Genomic DNA, 16,150 nt, shown 5'->3' with positions numbered 1-16,150 from the left:
AAACCTATTCGAAGTCGATCAACGTACTCTTCTTTTACTTTTACTTGACACTTCTATTAAGAAATAATAATTATATGATTATTTTACCATTAGTTTGTACCCCCTCCGTTTTATTATTTTAGAATGTCCAACAATACTTGTCCATTTTATGAAATCAATGGATAATTTCATACTTAGTTTCTAATTTACCGTTATCATAAATTATAGTCATTATTCAAGATATTGAATTTGTAAAGAGTGATATAGTAAAAAAAACGTTCTTATTTATAGTTTCTTAAGAAGTGTGCAAAGTCAATAGTGGATAAGTATTGTTGGACATATAGAGTATTAATTTTTGAAAAATAATTTAAGAAATCAGTTATTAATGCTAAGGAAAAAAAATTATCTTTTCTTCATATGTTAAAAGTGACAAATGAAAACGAAAACCTATTTTTTAAAAATAACGGTAAAAGTAAATCGAGGAAGTAGTTAAAAAGTGAGGATTTATATTATCAAATCTATTTCCGTTTAATATCATACACAGTAACTTATAACTTATTTGATCAAACTTGTAGATATCATTTTCAAAATCCATAACGTTGAAGAGTGAATTCCAAAGTTAGTGGAACCAAATATTATTACACGTTGACAATTAATTATGAATTTAATTTAATTATTAGTGTAACATCAGCCGGCTAACATGTGAAAAACTAAGTGCGTAATTGATTTGATTTGTAAAAATTAAAAATAATACATAATATTCTTAATTCTTACTATGTGAACGTCATAAAAAAAAAGAAGAAGCATCTTAGCAGTTTTATGGCCTTTTATGAGTGGATTATTATCAATAATCACAATATACATCGGCATAGCATATGCTAATCATGTATTTAAGGGAAACAAGAATACATATTTGCAAATATAAAAAAAATTAAATCCCCTTTTTAACATATTTTTTCAAAAAAAACTTCGCTGATTTAAAAAGAATAACCTACTTTGATGTTTAGTCTGTTTTAAAAAAAAAAAAATTCATGTTTTCCTTACCTTTCTGACAATATTTTATCAATAACACATTTAAGGCTATAAAATTTAAATTTTTTTATACAATTAACATAACTTTAATTTAAAATCATAAAAATTAATAATTAAAGCGAAATAGAAGGTTCTTTCCTTGTACTCACTAAATTAAGCAGTACACAACATTGGCCAATCTAGAAAAACTTGCACTTTTTTCTGACAAAGGTTGTATTAATTTACTATTAATCAGTTTCCCATGCAAACTTGAATTAATTAATTATATTATGTTTCCATTTTATGGGAAATTTTTTGTACCAAAGTGATGTATTGATTTTGACTTGATAATTTTTAATTTGAGTTCACGTCAGTCCATACTTATCGTCATGCTTAGAAAGAAGAGAAACCTAACAAGTATCAATTGATGGCAACTAATATGGCTTTTAAATTGCTTAAGTCAAATGTTAGCTTTGTATGCAACAATTTTTGGTTTTAACTAAGGGTATCTCGACCAGCTTTCACCTACCTCCACTAATACCAATTATGGTTAGATGCAATAGGTACACTCTTTTGAGTGTTATTGCGACGGGGTTGAACCGTTCGGTTTTTCTAGTCTAACCAGAGAAGTCACCAGATGTTCAAAGGAGCAATTGTTGTGTATAAAGGAAAGAAAAAGAAATCCAATAAGGTAGGTGGGGTCTAGAGAGGATAAATAAAGTGTACGCAGACCTTATCCTTACGGCCCTACCCTACCTCGTGGTGGTAGAAAGGTTGTTTCTGAAAGACCCTCAGCTTGAGTAACACATATCAAAGTAGATTCAAAAGGAGAAAACAGAAGTCTAAAGGAAAGAAAAACATTAAAGCAAACTCAATATTTCAGAAAATCTCATAATCTCAGCAGATTCGCGCTGATACAAGCAAAATCATTGTTCAAGCACTAAAACTAAGATGCATGAGCAAGACATGCTAATCGTTATTTGTTCATAGTAGAAAATGAACTTGGAGAAACACAAAACCCTTCTCCTATTGCTCACCTGCCGGCGAAGTTTCTTTCCCCTTCAATCACAAGCCCAGTTTGTTCAAGTTAACTATAGAACTTTGAGGTCCCAAAAGAAAATCAAGACACAACCTAACAACTGCTTGAAATAAGACTAGTGCTGGTATTCAATGTTTTCTTGAGCATGACTAACTGCTTGTAGTCAATGTTATTGACAATACTTCCTTTCTATGCCAATACAACTCGCGAAAGGAAAATTTTAATAATTGAATTATTTATAACAAAGGATGGAGCTAAGGGCATCAATTTGAATATGACAAATTACACAAGTTACCATGTTTTCATGTAGGCTCATACTGATCATTTCCCTACACCAAACACTTGTCTCCAAAATCTTCTTCTAGAAGTTCCACGTCTATGTATTTGCTTCAGATCATTAGCTGCAAGTAATGAGCAAATAAGAGGGCTAACTACCAACATAAATCGTACCATCGGATTAAAGAAAAATGGTCTACTTGGTAAAGGAAGATACTGCAGAGTGCAGACATAAATTGCAATATGCAGCAGAGCATCTCGAGCAGGGAACCAAAAAATAAACTAGAAATTTAACATCAACTAATTATTGGGGACAGACAGACCGGTTAATGTCCACTTCTTTTCAAGGCCCCCAAAGTCTAATGACCAAAACAGGGAAAGCCCTTTGGAATGGATTAGTCACGTTAGAAAGAGATATTGCTATAAGGGAACTCTAAAGATACCTGTAAGTCTTCCTGCAACATACAGAACTTCTTCAGCAATGGGTCTCCACTGCTCAGCACATGAAAAATTAATTCCCAGACCAACACTAAGTCCTCTCAGGATGTGCACTGTACGGAGAATAGAAAACAGTTCCTCTGGAAAAGCCTATCATCAAAACAAACAATTTTCAGAATTGTTTTACAGTATATGCATATTTAATTCGCCAACTGGTTCAACTGGCAACTGTTATCACCATGTGAATGAAGGAAAACCAATGTTGTTAACTGCCAATACAGTATTGTTTCCAAGGGTGGGGACTTATGGTTAAACAATAGGAAATCTACTGAAGTTTTACTAGGTGAAAGACATTATCTGTGGTTTTGGAGTATCACAAGTAAAATTATAGACTGGGATCTTGACTGCAGCAATTTTAAAATTTATCAAGCAAAGAAAAACATTCTTAAGAGGTTGAAGGACGAAATACTCAGCACAGATCAGGGAGGCATCAATATATCTTGAGTATGTGAGATCCAGAAAAGCAAGTGAACTCTATATTCTTTTCAGACCATTGTGAATTCCTATAACATGAGGAATACATCATTGGTGTATACCACCAAGTCACGTATGCTTAAGGGATACCCAGACAACATTACATCATTTAAGGCAATGTAAGAAGTAATACGAGAGTATGAGCTTTAGGATTCATTCTTCACGCAAGTTTCTCATGGATTGATAGGAAATGGGAAAGTCGAAATGGTTGAAGCCCTATGAAATTTGGCAGAAATATGTATCAGAAAAGGAATTAACCATTTTATCACTCTCATACTATTTTCGGGAAATATTAAGAATAAATTGGCCACATGATGAATACATGGCTGATACACTTATAAAAAGTATTTGATGCTGCACGCAAGTATCAACCTTCATCTCTAAATTATCTACTTCTAGAGTTCTATTTCCAGGATAGTGCTCAGCACAAGGATCCATTTGTTCATAGAACCGGAATAGGAAAGATATCAAATCCAAGGAATCCTTGGATTTGAAGAAGCGCGTATAATTATTCCAATGAATACTAAGCAAGTTTAGTAAATCGTGGACTTTTGAACCATAAAGTTCTTTTGCTGCACAGACAATCTATGGAACTGTTATATTCTAAATCACTACATTGGAATCTTGTACCACAAGCATCCTCCATATACAACTCCAAATTTCTAAATGCAACAAAATGACTCCCCCAGCTCCCCAACCCAAAAGAAACAGAGAAGCAACAAAAAAAGAAAGGACACAAAACATTACGTACAAATCAGGTATTTAGGTTCTAATAGTAACTTGAGTAATAAGATGTCATCCGTTCAATTTGCTCAATTAGTAGACCCAGCTCTCAGTGTAGCTATCTATATACTTGTTACCTAAGGAGCTTAAAGACATACCTTAACAGCAATCTTTTTTATTGAAGATTCTTCTGCAAAAGGTTGCAGCATCGTAACTCCAGGCGGTAATTTTGTGTCAAACATTGTTTGTGCCAGCCTAAGCAATTCATTTTGTTCATCCTCGCATTTGCTCAAGGTCTCGATACCAAGATCCCTGGGATATAAAGAGTACATATTACCAAGTACAACAATAAAATCGGCTAGATTGCTGCAAGTCTGCAGTTCTGTCGTTTACGCATTAGATCAGATTGAACCGAGTCATAAAGAGTACAGTTACAAAAAAATCAACCACTAGATCTAGTTGAATGGTGATGAGCCTGAAGTATGTCAAAGGGATATATATATCTTTAGATGAAGTAAGATATTTCATAGTGGGATTTCACTGGGTATGTTGTTGTTGTTGAAGATAGATGTTTCATAGATGGCATCGAGATGTTCCATAGATGCAAAGATACAAAAATAGCCAATATAACTGTAAGTTCCATTACAAAATGTTCCATTCCGACCAGGGAGCTAATGAAAAGAAGCAAAAATATGGCTCAAGTTAAAGAAACTAAGAAAGTGAATTGATAAAATCTAGATATTAACCAACATTATGAATAGGGGTTAGGTTGCTCCAACTAACTTAGGTAAAGTAGAAGGTGTTTCTAATGATAGATGATTCACAATCATAGTTGCAATGCGCATGAATACATTTTCTCTTAACCAAAATATGACCAGGTTTGACATCTTATAGTTAATAAAATGATATGTAGCAGTACTTCTCTAGTCTCTTATCCAAGATTTCTATTACTACTTGTTATTTCCTGTGCTTCAGTTATCCCATTATTTGGTTGCTGTTGTTCCTTGTTTGCTAAAGCCTATGTAATGATTTCCCTACTATTTGATGTGTCGACTTTGCTTCTTTATTTTCCTTTCCAAACTGCTTTGATATGCATTACTTGAGCTGAGGGTCTTCTGGAAACAGCCTCTCTACCTCCACGAGGTAAGTGGGTACGGCCTACTTACACTCTCCCTTCCCTCCCCAGACCCCACCTGTGGATTGCAGTGGGTATGTTTTTACTGCTGCTGTCACTGATGCATAACAACTGTCAAAGAACCATGCTGGATTAACAGACACCACACAAATTCTCTATTGCTGTGAAAGCAGAAAGAGGAAATATATATAATTATACATATTTATTTACAGGAAGAGCTTTCAGGGTAAATTACTGCACCTGTAGCTCTCTGATGCCTTTAATGGGTCGTTATCGGCAATTGCAAGAACCAACCTAGCATATCCAAGCCTCAGTTCATCAGGTAGATCCTTCACTTGCCCATAATCAAGCAATGCAACCTGAAAGGGATAATGTAAATAACAATCTCCGTGGTATATTAATTGCGAGAACGATGATTTATTAATGCTTAATTTAGGTATTCCAATGCGCACTTGCCTCAGAGCCTTTACAGATCAGAATGTTTCCCGGATGAGGATCTGCATGGAAGAAACCACTCTTGAGTATCATTTGTCCATAAGCAAGTGACAGATTTTTAAGGATATTCCTGCATTTTCAGAATGAAAAAAGGGATCTTCACTACAACATTTTCAGAAAAGAGAACATACAGGAGTTCTACACGGATTCAAATATATACAGACATGAAAAATGACCACTTCAAGGGGAACAGAGGCGGAAAACTTTCTATACATGACGGAAAGGATCTATGCATGAAACAAGCAGGCAAGTTCAGAACAACATGTTTTATGATAATTCAGGGAGTTACTGTTTTGCAGCTGCCGCTAACTTGCCATCAGGATGTATGCCTCTCTTTTCCATTTCATCTCCAAGCTTCAAAATGGGTATGCCGTCAATGTATTCCATCACTAGAACCCTCCTAGTAGCAGCATGAAGAAAGTGATTGCTCAGGTGGATGAATATAGGGAGAATTGCAACAGAAATACACCAAAATTCATGCAAGAAATAGTTATTCCAATCATTGTAAACCAACCAACGAAAATAAGCCCGAAAATCAAACAATGCAGATAAAACAAAAATATGATACAATAAGTGGAACTTATGGAGCTGCGTGGACAAGCATATGGAAATGCACCTTTGACATCTTTAGAAGTAGATATAAGGGGTAGAAGTAGATTCTTGGACTAAACATACAACACAAAAGGTAACCTTAAGTGGTGGATTACATAACTTTGAGTTTCAAGATGGATCTAATTCTGCAACAGATAGGCCAAGCACAAGCTTTTTTTACTGGTTCTTTCAAAAGTATTTCATGTCATCACTCCACCTATCCTTTACTATTTGCTAACTATTACCCTTTATGTAGAACTATTTGCCAAATTAATGAATTGGACAAAAGGAATTTGGGCTCATTTGTTAAAGGCCCAGCTGATGAAAACAATACGTGTACATAGGAATATTCTCTTTTACAAGTTTGTTTTAAGTTTGTTAGAACCTAGCCTATAGTATAGGGACACCTGTATAGAGTATAGCTGTTATTTTGTCTTTTCTACTTGTATCAAATGGAATGAAGCACTGATCAATAAAAAGACACACAGAAAAATTTCCCACATCTCTTCTCATTTACAACAAGAACCAATCTTGTGCAAACACCCTGCATCCGCTCCCATATAATCTGATATGTTGAAGACATACTGAAGCAAATAAAGTGTGCTCTCTTGACAACTTAAGATTTTAGATAAGAGGTCATACACTTCACACAGAATCTACATGCCCTTGGCATGAAAGATTTAATTGACTTCGTGATAACTATCCTTATATATGAAAGATACTAAAATACATATCCACATTATCCAATCAATACTTATCAAATATGCTTTCTAAAAGAAAAACATCATTCCACTTGTAAGACTCTTCATATTTGGTTAAATTACCCCGAAGCAAACTTATCTGAAGAATATATAACATGAAGAACAATATAGAATGACTAAGGCTAGGGAAAATAGACTTGATATGCAATCATTCAAATGAACTGATCCCACTAGAAAAAACTTGCAACAGCGTTGTTGAACCAAGCTTACATTCAAGTCCCATTGCATGTGGGCTTTAGTAGACTACACAAGTATCACCTGTATGAGGTTTAATTCCATGAATAGGTAATAGGTTGTTTATTTTTTTGACAAGGTCATGAAGAGGCTGTGAAAAGAATATTCGTTTCAGGAAAAATCAGGATAGTAGAAAATATGATAACAATCCACGACTCATGCAAACAAAGATTTGATTGTCTTGCAGAGTCAAATGAAATACATATACCCAGTATCAGGAAGACTATAAAGCTTATATTAAAGCTTGTATGGAACAAACTGCAAATTACAAAGTGATCCAGATGCATCAAAAACTGTGTTACAAATAAAACTATAAAAGTGCATCCAGAAAGAACTGGAGAAAAGCCTTATGTAAGGATTTGAATGTACATACTACAGAATGAGTATTACAGTGGAGAAACTATTTGACTTTTGTGCGACACTTAGTCAAGTCATACAAAGATAAACACTTATCAGTTAAAGAAAAAGTCTTAATAAAGCTAAGCACATTAATAGAAACACAAGGTAATTGAAATCACCAAAATAGGAGCTAAAGCTACTAGTCTCATCTTAGTTCGCTATGCAACTCAGATAAAGCAATTTTTCTTCACCTGAGCATACCTGCTGACCATGTCTCGTATCACAGAAGGTACCCGAACAGGGGACCTTTTGTTGTTCTGGCAAAGGAAATGCCGAATTCTTGCCATAGCTTCAGCTTCCCTCACAAAGTCGAATTCGTAGCTAATCTTGAATGAACAAATTTACACCAGATTACTTCAGAGATGCAAAAGTTCAAAAAATTCGATCTAAAAGACTCTCTCAATCAAGTAATAATATTCAGGCGGGAGGAAGTCAACTAACTGCATGCAAATACCAACAGATTCAATTGGTGCATATTTGCTGATCTTGAAATATTTAGAGTCTCGCGGACATACAATAGTCCCACATCAAACATCAGAGTCTAGAGAAGTCAAGTATCAGTTAGAAAGTAAAACCGAACAAAACCAAAGATTGTATACCATCTCCTAAGTAATACTCCTATCCTTTTTGCACAGAGTAAAACTCAAAAATAGTATTTCATAGGGAAAGGAAACAACAATGGAAGCCCTACGAGAAATTAGAAACTGCTCCCCAGAGAATTGCAAAATACGAATATGAAGCAAAAAGAAACAAGGAGGCTAAGGAATTCTGTCACAGGACAAAAATGTGGATGTGGGATTGGGAATCACTCAGCATGCACAATTAAGTTCAAGATCCATAGTTAATACTAACATTAAAAATATCAGCTAATTCAACTTATGGAAGAAAAAAAACTAGTATTATGTGGTACAAAAACTATGCTTTCATCTTTCAACAATGAAAATCTGATGAGCATTGACATAGATTGAATGGGATAATAAATTGATTGCTCTCATAGGCACATAAGAACTAGAATAGACTGATTTAACGACTGAGAGAAAAATGAGCATGAAAGTGTAAGGTGTACTAGGTCAACAGACAATCAAATTAGAAAACTGGAGTTCACAAATATTTTGCTTCAAGCAGTTGAGATATGGCATAACATTCTCTGGAAGAACTTTAATTATAGCATTACAGAGCATCACCCATAACACAAACAGACTTGTTTAAGTCCAAAGGATCTGACATAGTCATTGTGAAAGATCAAGAATCATTCCCAGTTTTATTTTCCTTCCCTTTTCTGGAAGCAAACAATTATAATTAGGTGCTCCACTGTGAGAACCTCAGCATATAGCAAACATCAAAGCAAGAAAAGGTCGAATAGGAATAAGGATATGAAAAAGGAAAGAAAATGAAATGTCTAATAGTACAAGACATATTGCAAATTTATGAATGTTTTGCACCTGTTTCTCCATTTCCTTGGTAACGGAGAACAGATCAAACTTGACATCTGTCTTTTGAATATATAACGCAAAGGCTTGCAAGTTGCGGATATCAGTCATCATCAATTCCTGAACTCCAGGATGTTGGACCTATAGTTTTACAACAATTAGAACCTCGTAATTACACCATTATTGCAAAATGACACTCAAATTCTTACCTTGACGACAACATCATTCTTGTCACCTTTGAGTCTTGCTCGATGAACCTGAAAAAGGCATACATAAAGATTAAAGAATACTTAGGCAGCAAGTCTTAAACTAAATAAATGACAAGGTAATGTTTCAGATTTAAGAATGAATTAAATACTATAATTAAATCCATAAATTTCCTTTTTATTAGTTTGAGCTTAAAGAAATAAAAACTACTCAAATGGGACGCTTAATAGGTCACATAATCAGTTTTCCCATTTTCCCATTTTATGATTTCCCATCTTTTCTTGCCAAAAAAAAAATGTGACTTTGAGCATTCTATAATTTAGCAAGAACGAGAGAGAGAGTAGAAAAGTAGATACCTGAGCAATTGAAGCAGAGCCTAGTGGATCCTTGTCAAAATATTCAAACAATTCATCAATACTTTGACCGAACTCCTTCTCAAGCACTACCCTAATCACATTGTATGGTGTAGCTGGTGCTTGATCACATAGAGTAACAAGCCTTTTGACCCATGGAGCGGGCGCCAAGTCTGGCTTCCCAACTATTTGGGCAACCTAACATCATTAATCATCATCCAAAAACTGAATATTTCCTCAGCAATAAGTGGTAATGCTATGATACAAAAAAAATCTAAAAAATAACTAAATAAAAATTAAAACAAAGCAGTTTGATAAAAACGTCAAGTGATTTTTAAAACCCAAAGTAATGTGTAACTTCTGAAGCACAAGAGATGATAATCATGTAATTTTCCTCAATAGGATCGGAGCGCCCCCAATATTAGTACTCCCTGTCTTTCAATTTGTTTGTGTTACTATACTTATTAGTCGGTTTCCAAAAGAATGTTTTTTTCTCTTTTTGGCAACTCTTATTACTCCAACTTTGCACCTGACATGGTTATCTTTAATTTAAAACCACAAAATTTAAATGATTTCTTTACTTTCTAAATTACTTGTCAAAGTCGAGACCATACAAACAAATTGAAAGAAGAGAATACTTGTTAAACCAAATCTGTAATAAATAACAAAATGAAACCAAATCCATTATAGACAAACAGAAGTACCTTTAGGAAAAACCCACCAAGCTCAGAACACATGCTATATATCTTGTCAGCAGCAACCTCGTGCTGCTTCTCCCACATCATCTCCTGTTTCTTCACATCCTTCTCCAGACTTGCTCTTACCTGAAATACCTACAAAAGAACCCCAAACATAAATTAAATGGAACAACTCAATAGAGAGTGAATACAGAGTGAAAGAGGAAAAGGGGTTACTTTATAACCAGTATAAATATCAGCAGCGCGAACCCAGAACTGAAAAGACCGTTGCCAAGGTCGGAGCTGAGTAGAGACCTTTTCTTGAAATTCTTTGAGATCAAAATGGAAAAGCATGTCGATATTACTCCACTTGATACCAAAGACTAAATTTTTTTCTGCTAACTGATTAGTAATTGCAAATGGGTGTCTGAAAAGATGAATTTTTGGGCATTTGTATTGCTCAAAAGTTTTCAATTACTTGCATCATTTGGCTTGAAGCTTGAAGCTTAATTTGTATCTCTCTAATGGCTAATTTGGAAAATGGGGTTGGTAGACTGATGAGTAGTTCTATGTATAGACTGAAGATCGATGAAAATAGAAAGAATTTGCAAGAATGTGACGAAAATGTTCACAGAGTTAGCGCCGCAGGATTCGAGAAATGAGGTCACCGCAGGTGCAAACTGCAAAGCCACAAATATATTTTTGCAGTGGAAATTTAATATTTGACTTTAATGTCTCTCTTCTTTAGAAAAAAAAAATTATTTAAGATATTTAATTATATTTTGTATTAAATAAAAATTACCAAAATAAATAAATTGAAATAAAAAAATATTTTTATATTTACCTTTCATCCTCCAAATAATATATTCTACTAATATCAAGTTAAAATCAAATAAAAAATTAAAACGATTATAAAAAGTATATCCAAACACATTGTATTATTACCAAAAAAGCTGATTTTATATTTGTATTTGTCCTTTCATCATCAAAGAGATACCTTGAATTAGAAGTAAAGGATGCCCTCTCCATTTGCTCCAGGCATCAGAAGATGTATTAATAAAGTACTAATTAATTTAATATAAAAAGATATTCATTTTGCTAACTCAAATATTCAGCGCAATTAATTTTATGAAATATTTATTATTTTTCATCAACATAAATATCTAAATCAAGTACTTAATTTAATTTTTCTTTTTAAGGAGAGCATTGTTGAGAAATAGGGGTAAAATAGTGATGGGATAAATTAATGGGATTGGGCAATCTTGAGGAAAACAAAAATCTTTGGTAGACCCAAAATTTGTAGACTTAAATGTGTTATTGGTCCCACTAAATTGTGAGTTCAAAAGAAGCTTAATTAATGCCAAATGTATGAGGCACGTAATAATTGGAAAAAAAAAATTTAGTCATATTATGTTACTTTATTTTTAAAATATTTTTATTCTTTAACTTTAATATATCTTTTAATCAAAAATTAAAAATTTTTTATATATTTTAAATTAAAAATGATTTTATACTCTTTAAATTTCTAATCAAATTTTGGCCAAATTCTCCAGTTAGCAATAGTGATTAGGGTGAGTTCAGTTCTAATTTTATCATATTTGATTGATTAATTTTTTTTAAAGAAAATATTTATTCTGATAAAACAAGCTATTTGATAATGAGTAAAATGATTTTCTTAATAGATGACATTTTATATTAATTGTATCTTCTTCACCCTTCTACCCACTTCATCTTCACCTCCATTTCCGTAGCCCCAGGTTTTAGGTATCAAACACAGATAAATCCCCAATTACTTTTCTTCTAAGTTATACATATTTGTCTATTTTGAATTTTCCTTTTATTGAAATTATAATGAAGCATATACATTACTTTCTTCTGTAGTCACTTTCTTCTACAGAAAATTATTGTTATTATTATTATATAGATACATAGATATATATTGATGACATGGAAAACCCGTAATAATGAATTATAGTAATGAAGCATATACATTACTTTCTTCTGTAGCCGAGGATAAAACCTCTCTTCTATGCAATACCTCACAGACCACATAGGAGAGGTAACCTGCACTAAACAAGTCCAGTGCGACAAGCTTAACCCAGAAGACAAACCCTTTGTTTTCGCTAACAAGGGGTTACGAACTTGAAACCTCCAACATGGAAGTCCCAAGCCCAAACCATTGGGCCACCCTAGAGGGTAGAAAATTATCATATATTTGTTAGAATAAGAGGTCATTTTCTTGTTTCAGATTCACGGGTTCACTTAATAAGGTGGAGAAGGGGGGAAGGCCCACATTGATAGACAGTCTCAATCCTAAGATTAGTTGCAGCAACAAAGGAGTGGCAGAAATTGAACAACAAATGTTGGGGTTCACCCAAAATCCTCCTAAGAACCATCACCACATATTGCAAAATCAGCACCAAAATCTAAAATCAGATGTACAGCAGCCTTCCTTTGATCTGTAATATGAATTTGGAGAAACATAAGGGCAACCCTTATCCCAAAACTAGTGTATTTCTGCGACAATATACTCGTATTGACTCTCACAAAACATCAAATTGCAGATATAGCCAGGTTCTATAGCAAAATAAGTGAGAATATGCAGCAGCTCGTTGCACTTGAGGAAAATCTGATATATGAAACCTTTGTTCTTAGACCATTTGGTTTTCGCATTGCTGGTTAAGGTCAAGTATAGGGTGATTCTACATCGATAAGGTCCCACTTATCTTCATCAGATTTATAACCCTCATCCTTCAAAGTTTCTGGTGTATCCCCTAGTAAAGCTTTTGGTTGAGGCCTTCTGCAGATCCAAAGGGAGAGCTTCGTTAGACATTAACAATTGTTAGTCTGGTATCCATGTGACTCAATGAGAACACTTAAAATGAGCTATCAAAAATGAAGGCAAAAGTTAGCAAGGACAAGCACAAGAACTCAAGTGGTCAAGATCTGTCATCTGACAATCTGAATGAACTAAAATGTTTTTTTAGATCAAAGAAAAATAAACTAAAATGTAGGTTACTATTCCCAAAGACATTCATTTTATATCACGCTCCTCACCGCCGTTGGATGGGCCTAATCTTACCCTCCATTTATTACTTCCATATCAATACAACATAAGGCAACCCATTTGTTGCTGACCACAAATTCCGCAAAGCCATCTCTCACTTTAGGGACCTGAGCTAAATAAACCAGTATATTTTGGATAGGAAAGACGTCAACACACCACAAGACTAAACCTCCCAAGAACCAGAAAACCTTGTGATCCAGCAGTTGATGATAAACAGGAAGGAATCAAATAAGACTAGATATAATTATGCACCAACGTCAATCTGCAACCACAAATGCAAGTTCAGTTATATTGCTCAAAAATGTTAGCATTGTCGGATTAAAATGCCTGTCATCATTTGGGAGTTTTCTAAGGGCTCCCATCTTCATCATTCTAATTCCTCTCCAATACCCTATGTTTTAAGTTTTGTCCATACAGTCTGTTTCCAGGTGAAAGGTACCACTTCTGTCTGCCTCTGCTACTTTTGCAACAAGAGGTCCAACATCTTCAAATTTATTTCCACTAAATATGAAGAAAAAAGTAACTATTGTATATAATTTCAACAAAAAAAAGAAAGCTAAATAGGAGGGTGGAAGATGTTTGCACACCCCTAGAGTCCGAGCAACATAGCATGCAGGTATAATGTTCAAAAATGCTAACCACATTATCAATACTAACTGAAAAGACCTTCCTTTAGACCGTACCAAATCCATTCTTTGTTCTTAATGATGAAATCAAATCCGCTCCTTTGTTCTTAATGATGAAAAAAATATAATGTTTCTCCCATCCTGCTTTATGAGATATCATTTGATTGGACATGGAGTTCTCTACTGGTTCAAACATTTTGCCTATATGAGAGAGATCAAGGAAGGGTAAACAACAAAGATTTCACAAATTGATTTTACCAATCTGAGATATTTTTCTACTTCTCGTTCAATGAGAAAAAATGGGCAATGGTTGAGTTTTATAGGATCAAAGTTGAGGTACCTGAGAAATTCACATTTTGGCTCAGTCTGGTCTAAATCCATGAATATTAATACATAAAAGACTATTTTCCATGTATGTATCCATGCTATACTCACAACCTTTATTGATCAGAACTCCTGCAGAATCTCTAGCAAACATACCGGCTATATATTTGGTTAACTGTCTACAAACAATGGACTTCTTTTTGCTCTACTTAGAGCATACAAAAAAAAATGACTTATATTATCCAATTCAGTTTTTCGCTTTTATTCTACAACCAACAACGAAGGTGACTGTTATAATATGATGTGAAAGAATAAGATATTGCCACAAACTTAGTTTAAAAGGAAAAAGCCTCATATGGACAATTCAAGGGGTTCAGCTACACTATCTCATTCTTCTTTATTCTAACCTCAAAATATCTTTTGCACCTATGAAGTTGCTTTATAATTTTGATGTGATACATTGAACTCCTCCTTTGAAGAAATTGAATAAACCACACAACTTCAAAACTTTCAACAAATACAGCAATCGGGAAATAAAACCATATTACTGACACAATACTTATGGTGGACTGTGTACATATCTATCCATTCTCTTGAAATCAGAGAATGTTTGAGAAAGGATCTTAAGGTGTCTCCTGTCTACTATTCGGTATGGAGGATCTCCTTAACGCCTTCTTTTTCCTTCTCGCTATAGTTCCTTCACAAAATCTTAACTGGTTGAACTATGTTTCTTTCTGAAAGTTAATAAAATACCCAAAGATAAGTGGAACTAAGTCAGCTCACTTTTCCTATTCCTATACAAAATACAAGCTCAACGCACTCAATAATGTCATTGTTCTCATGTCACAAAAGGCATAAAATCTATACCAATTTACGTATCATTCTTTCTGAAATGAGCAACATCAAGCAATACAACAATAAATGAGAAAAAGCAAAAAATCGATACAAACCTTTTGCGGTTTCGTCTGGCAGCATCACGACACTTCCTTTTCTTCTTTTCCTGAGTAGATTCAAAAAATCTTCGGCGTTTACTCTCTTGGATAACTCCAGCTCTGAAAACCTCTCTGCGGAAGCGGCCAATGAGTTTCTCTTCCGGCTCGTGTTCCCCAGCTACAGCCTGAACATTATATGCTGATTTAAAGAAGAGAATATTGGAAAATGGAAGTGAAGGAAACAGATGAGAGTAACCAGAGCTGTGTTGGTCGAGTTTCAGAATTGGAGTTACAGGTAACGACGTAGACGAAATAGATGGTACGGCACGAACAGTACTGATTTGTGCAGTTTTTGGACGGGAATTTGCAGTGTTTTGGTTGTTGGAAGAAGAAAGCGAAGGGCTGAAGAAGGATGATGACTGAAAAAGGGCCATTGATGTAGAACCTTCGGAGGTTTAAGAAGAATGAGCTTTGGAGTTTCACATTGCTAGTCCATTCGATTAGGGCAACTAATTTTGAATTTTGATGTACTACTATTGACTGATGGTGACCTTCTCGTTGGTTCAACCCTATTATACTATTTTAGAAAGTGTAATTATAATTATTAGTTATTTATCTTATGAAATTAATAAATAATTTTATGCTTAACCTCATCATTAATTATTAGTATTTTTTCATGATATTATATTTAATACTAATAAACTCTAAACAAAACTCTTTTGTTTAGAGTTTATTAAGAAGTGCGTAAATTCAATAAAAATCGCGTGCATCGAAAGGTATGTATATAGTATAGTGCTTGATATACGTGAAAATAAATTATTAAGGAAAAGAGGACAAATATGCCTCGAATTATCATAAAATGGTATGCAGATGTCCTCCGTCATATTTTTGAGGACACTTGTCATAAAAAAATTAAAGC

The 16,150-nt window shown here is 34.1% G+C and overlaps 2 protein-coding genes across 3 annotated transcripts; both read right to left on the bottom strand.

The window, feature by feature from the left end:
• Nucleotides 1–1,942: 1,942 nt before the first annotated feature.
• Nucleotides 1,943–10,992, bottom strand: LOC107014704 (uncharacterized aarF domain-containing protein kinase 1). Of its 2 annotated transcripts, XM_015214740.2 has the most exons (12): nucleotides 10,520–10,636; nucleotides 10,310–10,438; nucleotides 9,609–9,803; nucleotides 9,255–9,302; nucleotides 9,058–9,186; nucleotides 7,817–7,941; nucleotides 5,920–6,030; nucleotides 5,592–5,700; nucleotides 5,376–5,494; nucleotides 4,159–4,312; nucleotides 2,749–2,893; nucleotides 1,943–2,430 (listed from the first exon to the last, which is right to left on the bottom strand). In XM_015214740.2, exons 1-12 carry the CDS (start codon nucleotides 10,634–10,636, stop codon nucleotides 2,351–2,353), a joined length of 1,461 nt encoding a protein of 486 aa, XP_015070226.1. In that variant the 3' UTR covers nucleotides 1,943–2,350. The 2 variants fall into 2 exon arrangements, with proteins under 2 accessions (XP_015070226.1, XP_027771347.1); XM_027915546.1 differs by lacking the exons at nucleotides 1,943–2,430; nucleotides 2,749–2,893; nucleotides 4,159–4,312 and adding an exon at nucleotides 4,703–5,246 and having other exon boundaries at nucleotides 10,520–10,992.
• Nucleotides 10,993–12,524: 1,532 nt separating this feature from the next.
• Nucleotides 12,525–15,781, bottom strand: LOC107012709 (30S ribosomal protein S21, chloroplastic-like). Its single transcript, XM_015212618.2, has 2 exons — nucleotides 15,250–15,781; nucleotides 12,525–13,082 (listed from the first exon to the last, which is right to left on the bottom strand). Exons 1-2 carry the CDS (start codon nucleotides 15,663–15,665, stop codon nucleotides 12,968–12,970), a joined length of 531 nt encoding a protein of 176 aa, XP_015068104.1. The 5' UTR covers nucleotides 15,666–15,781; the 3' UTR covers nucleotides 12,525–12,967.
• Between the last annotated feature and the right edge of the window lie 369 nt (nucleotides 15,782–16,150).

This window comes from Solanum pennellii, chromosome 3 (genome assembly GCF_001406875.1).
Source record: "Solanum pennellii chromosome 3, SPENNV200".
Taxonomy (NCBI): Eukaryota; Viridiplantae; Streptophyta; class Magnoliopsida; order Solanales; family Solanaceae; genus Solanum; species Solanum pennellii.
The sequence above is the reverse complement of the archived record's forward strand: the minus strand, read 5'-3'. Positions and strand labels throughout refer to the sequence as shown.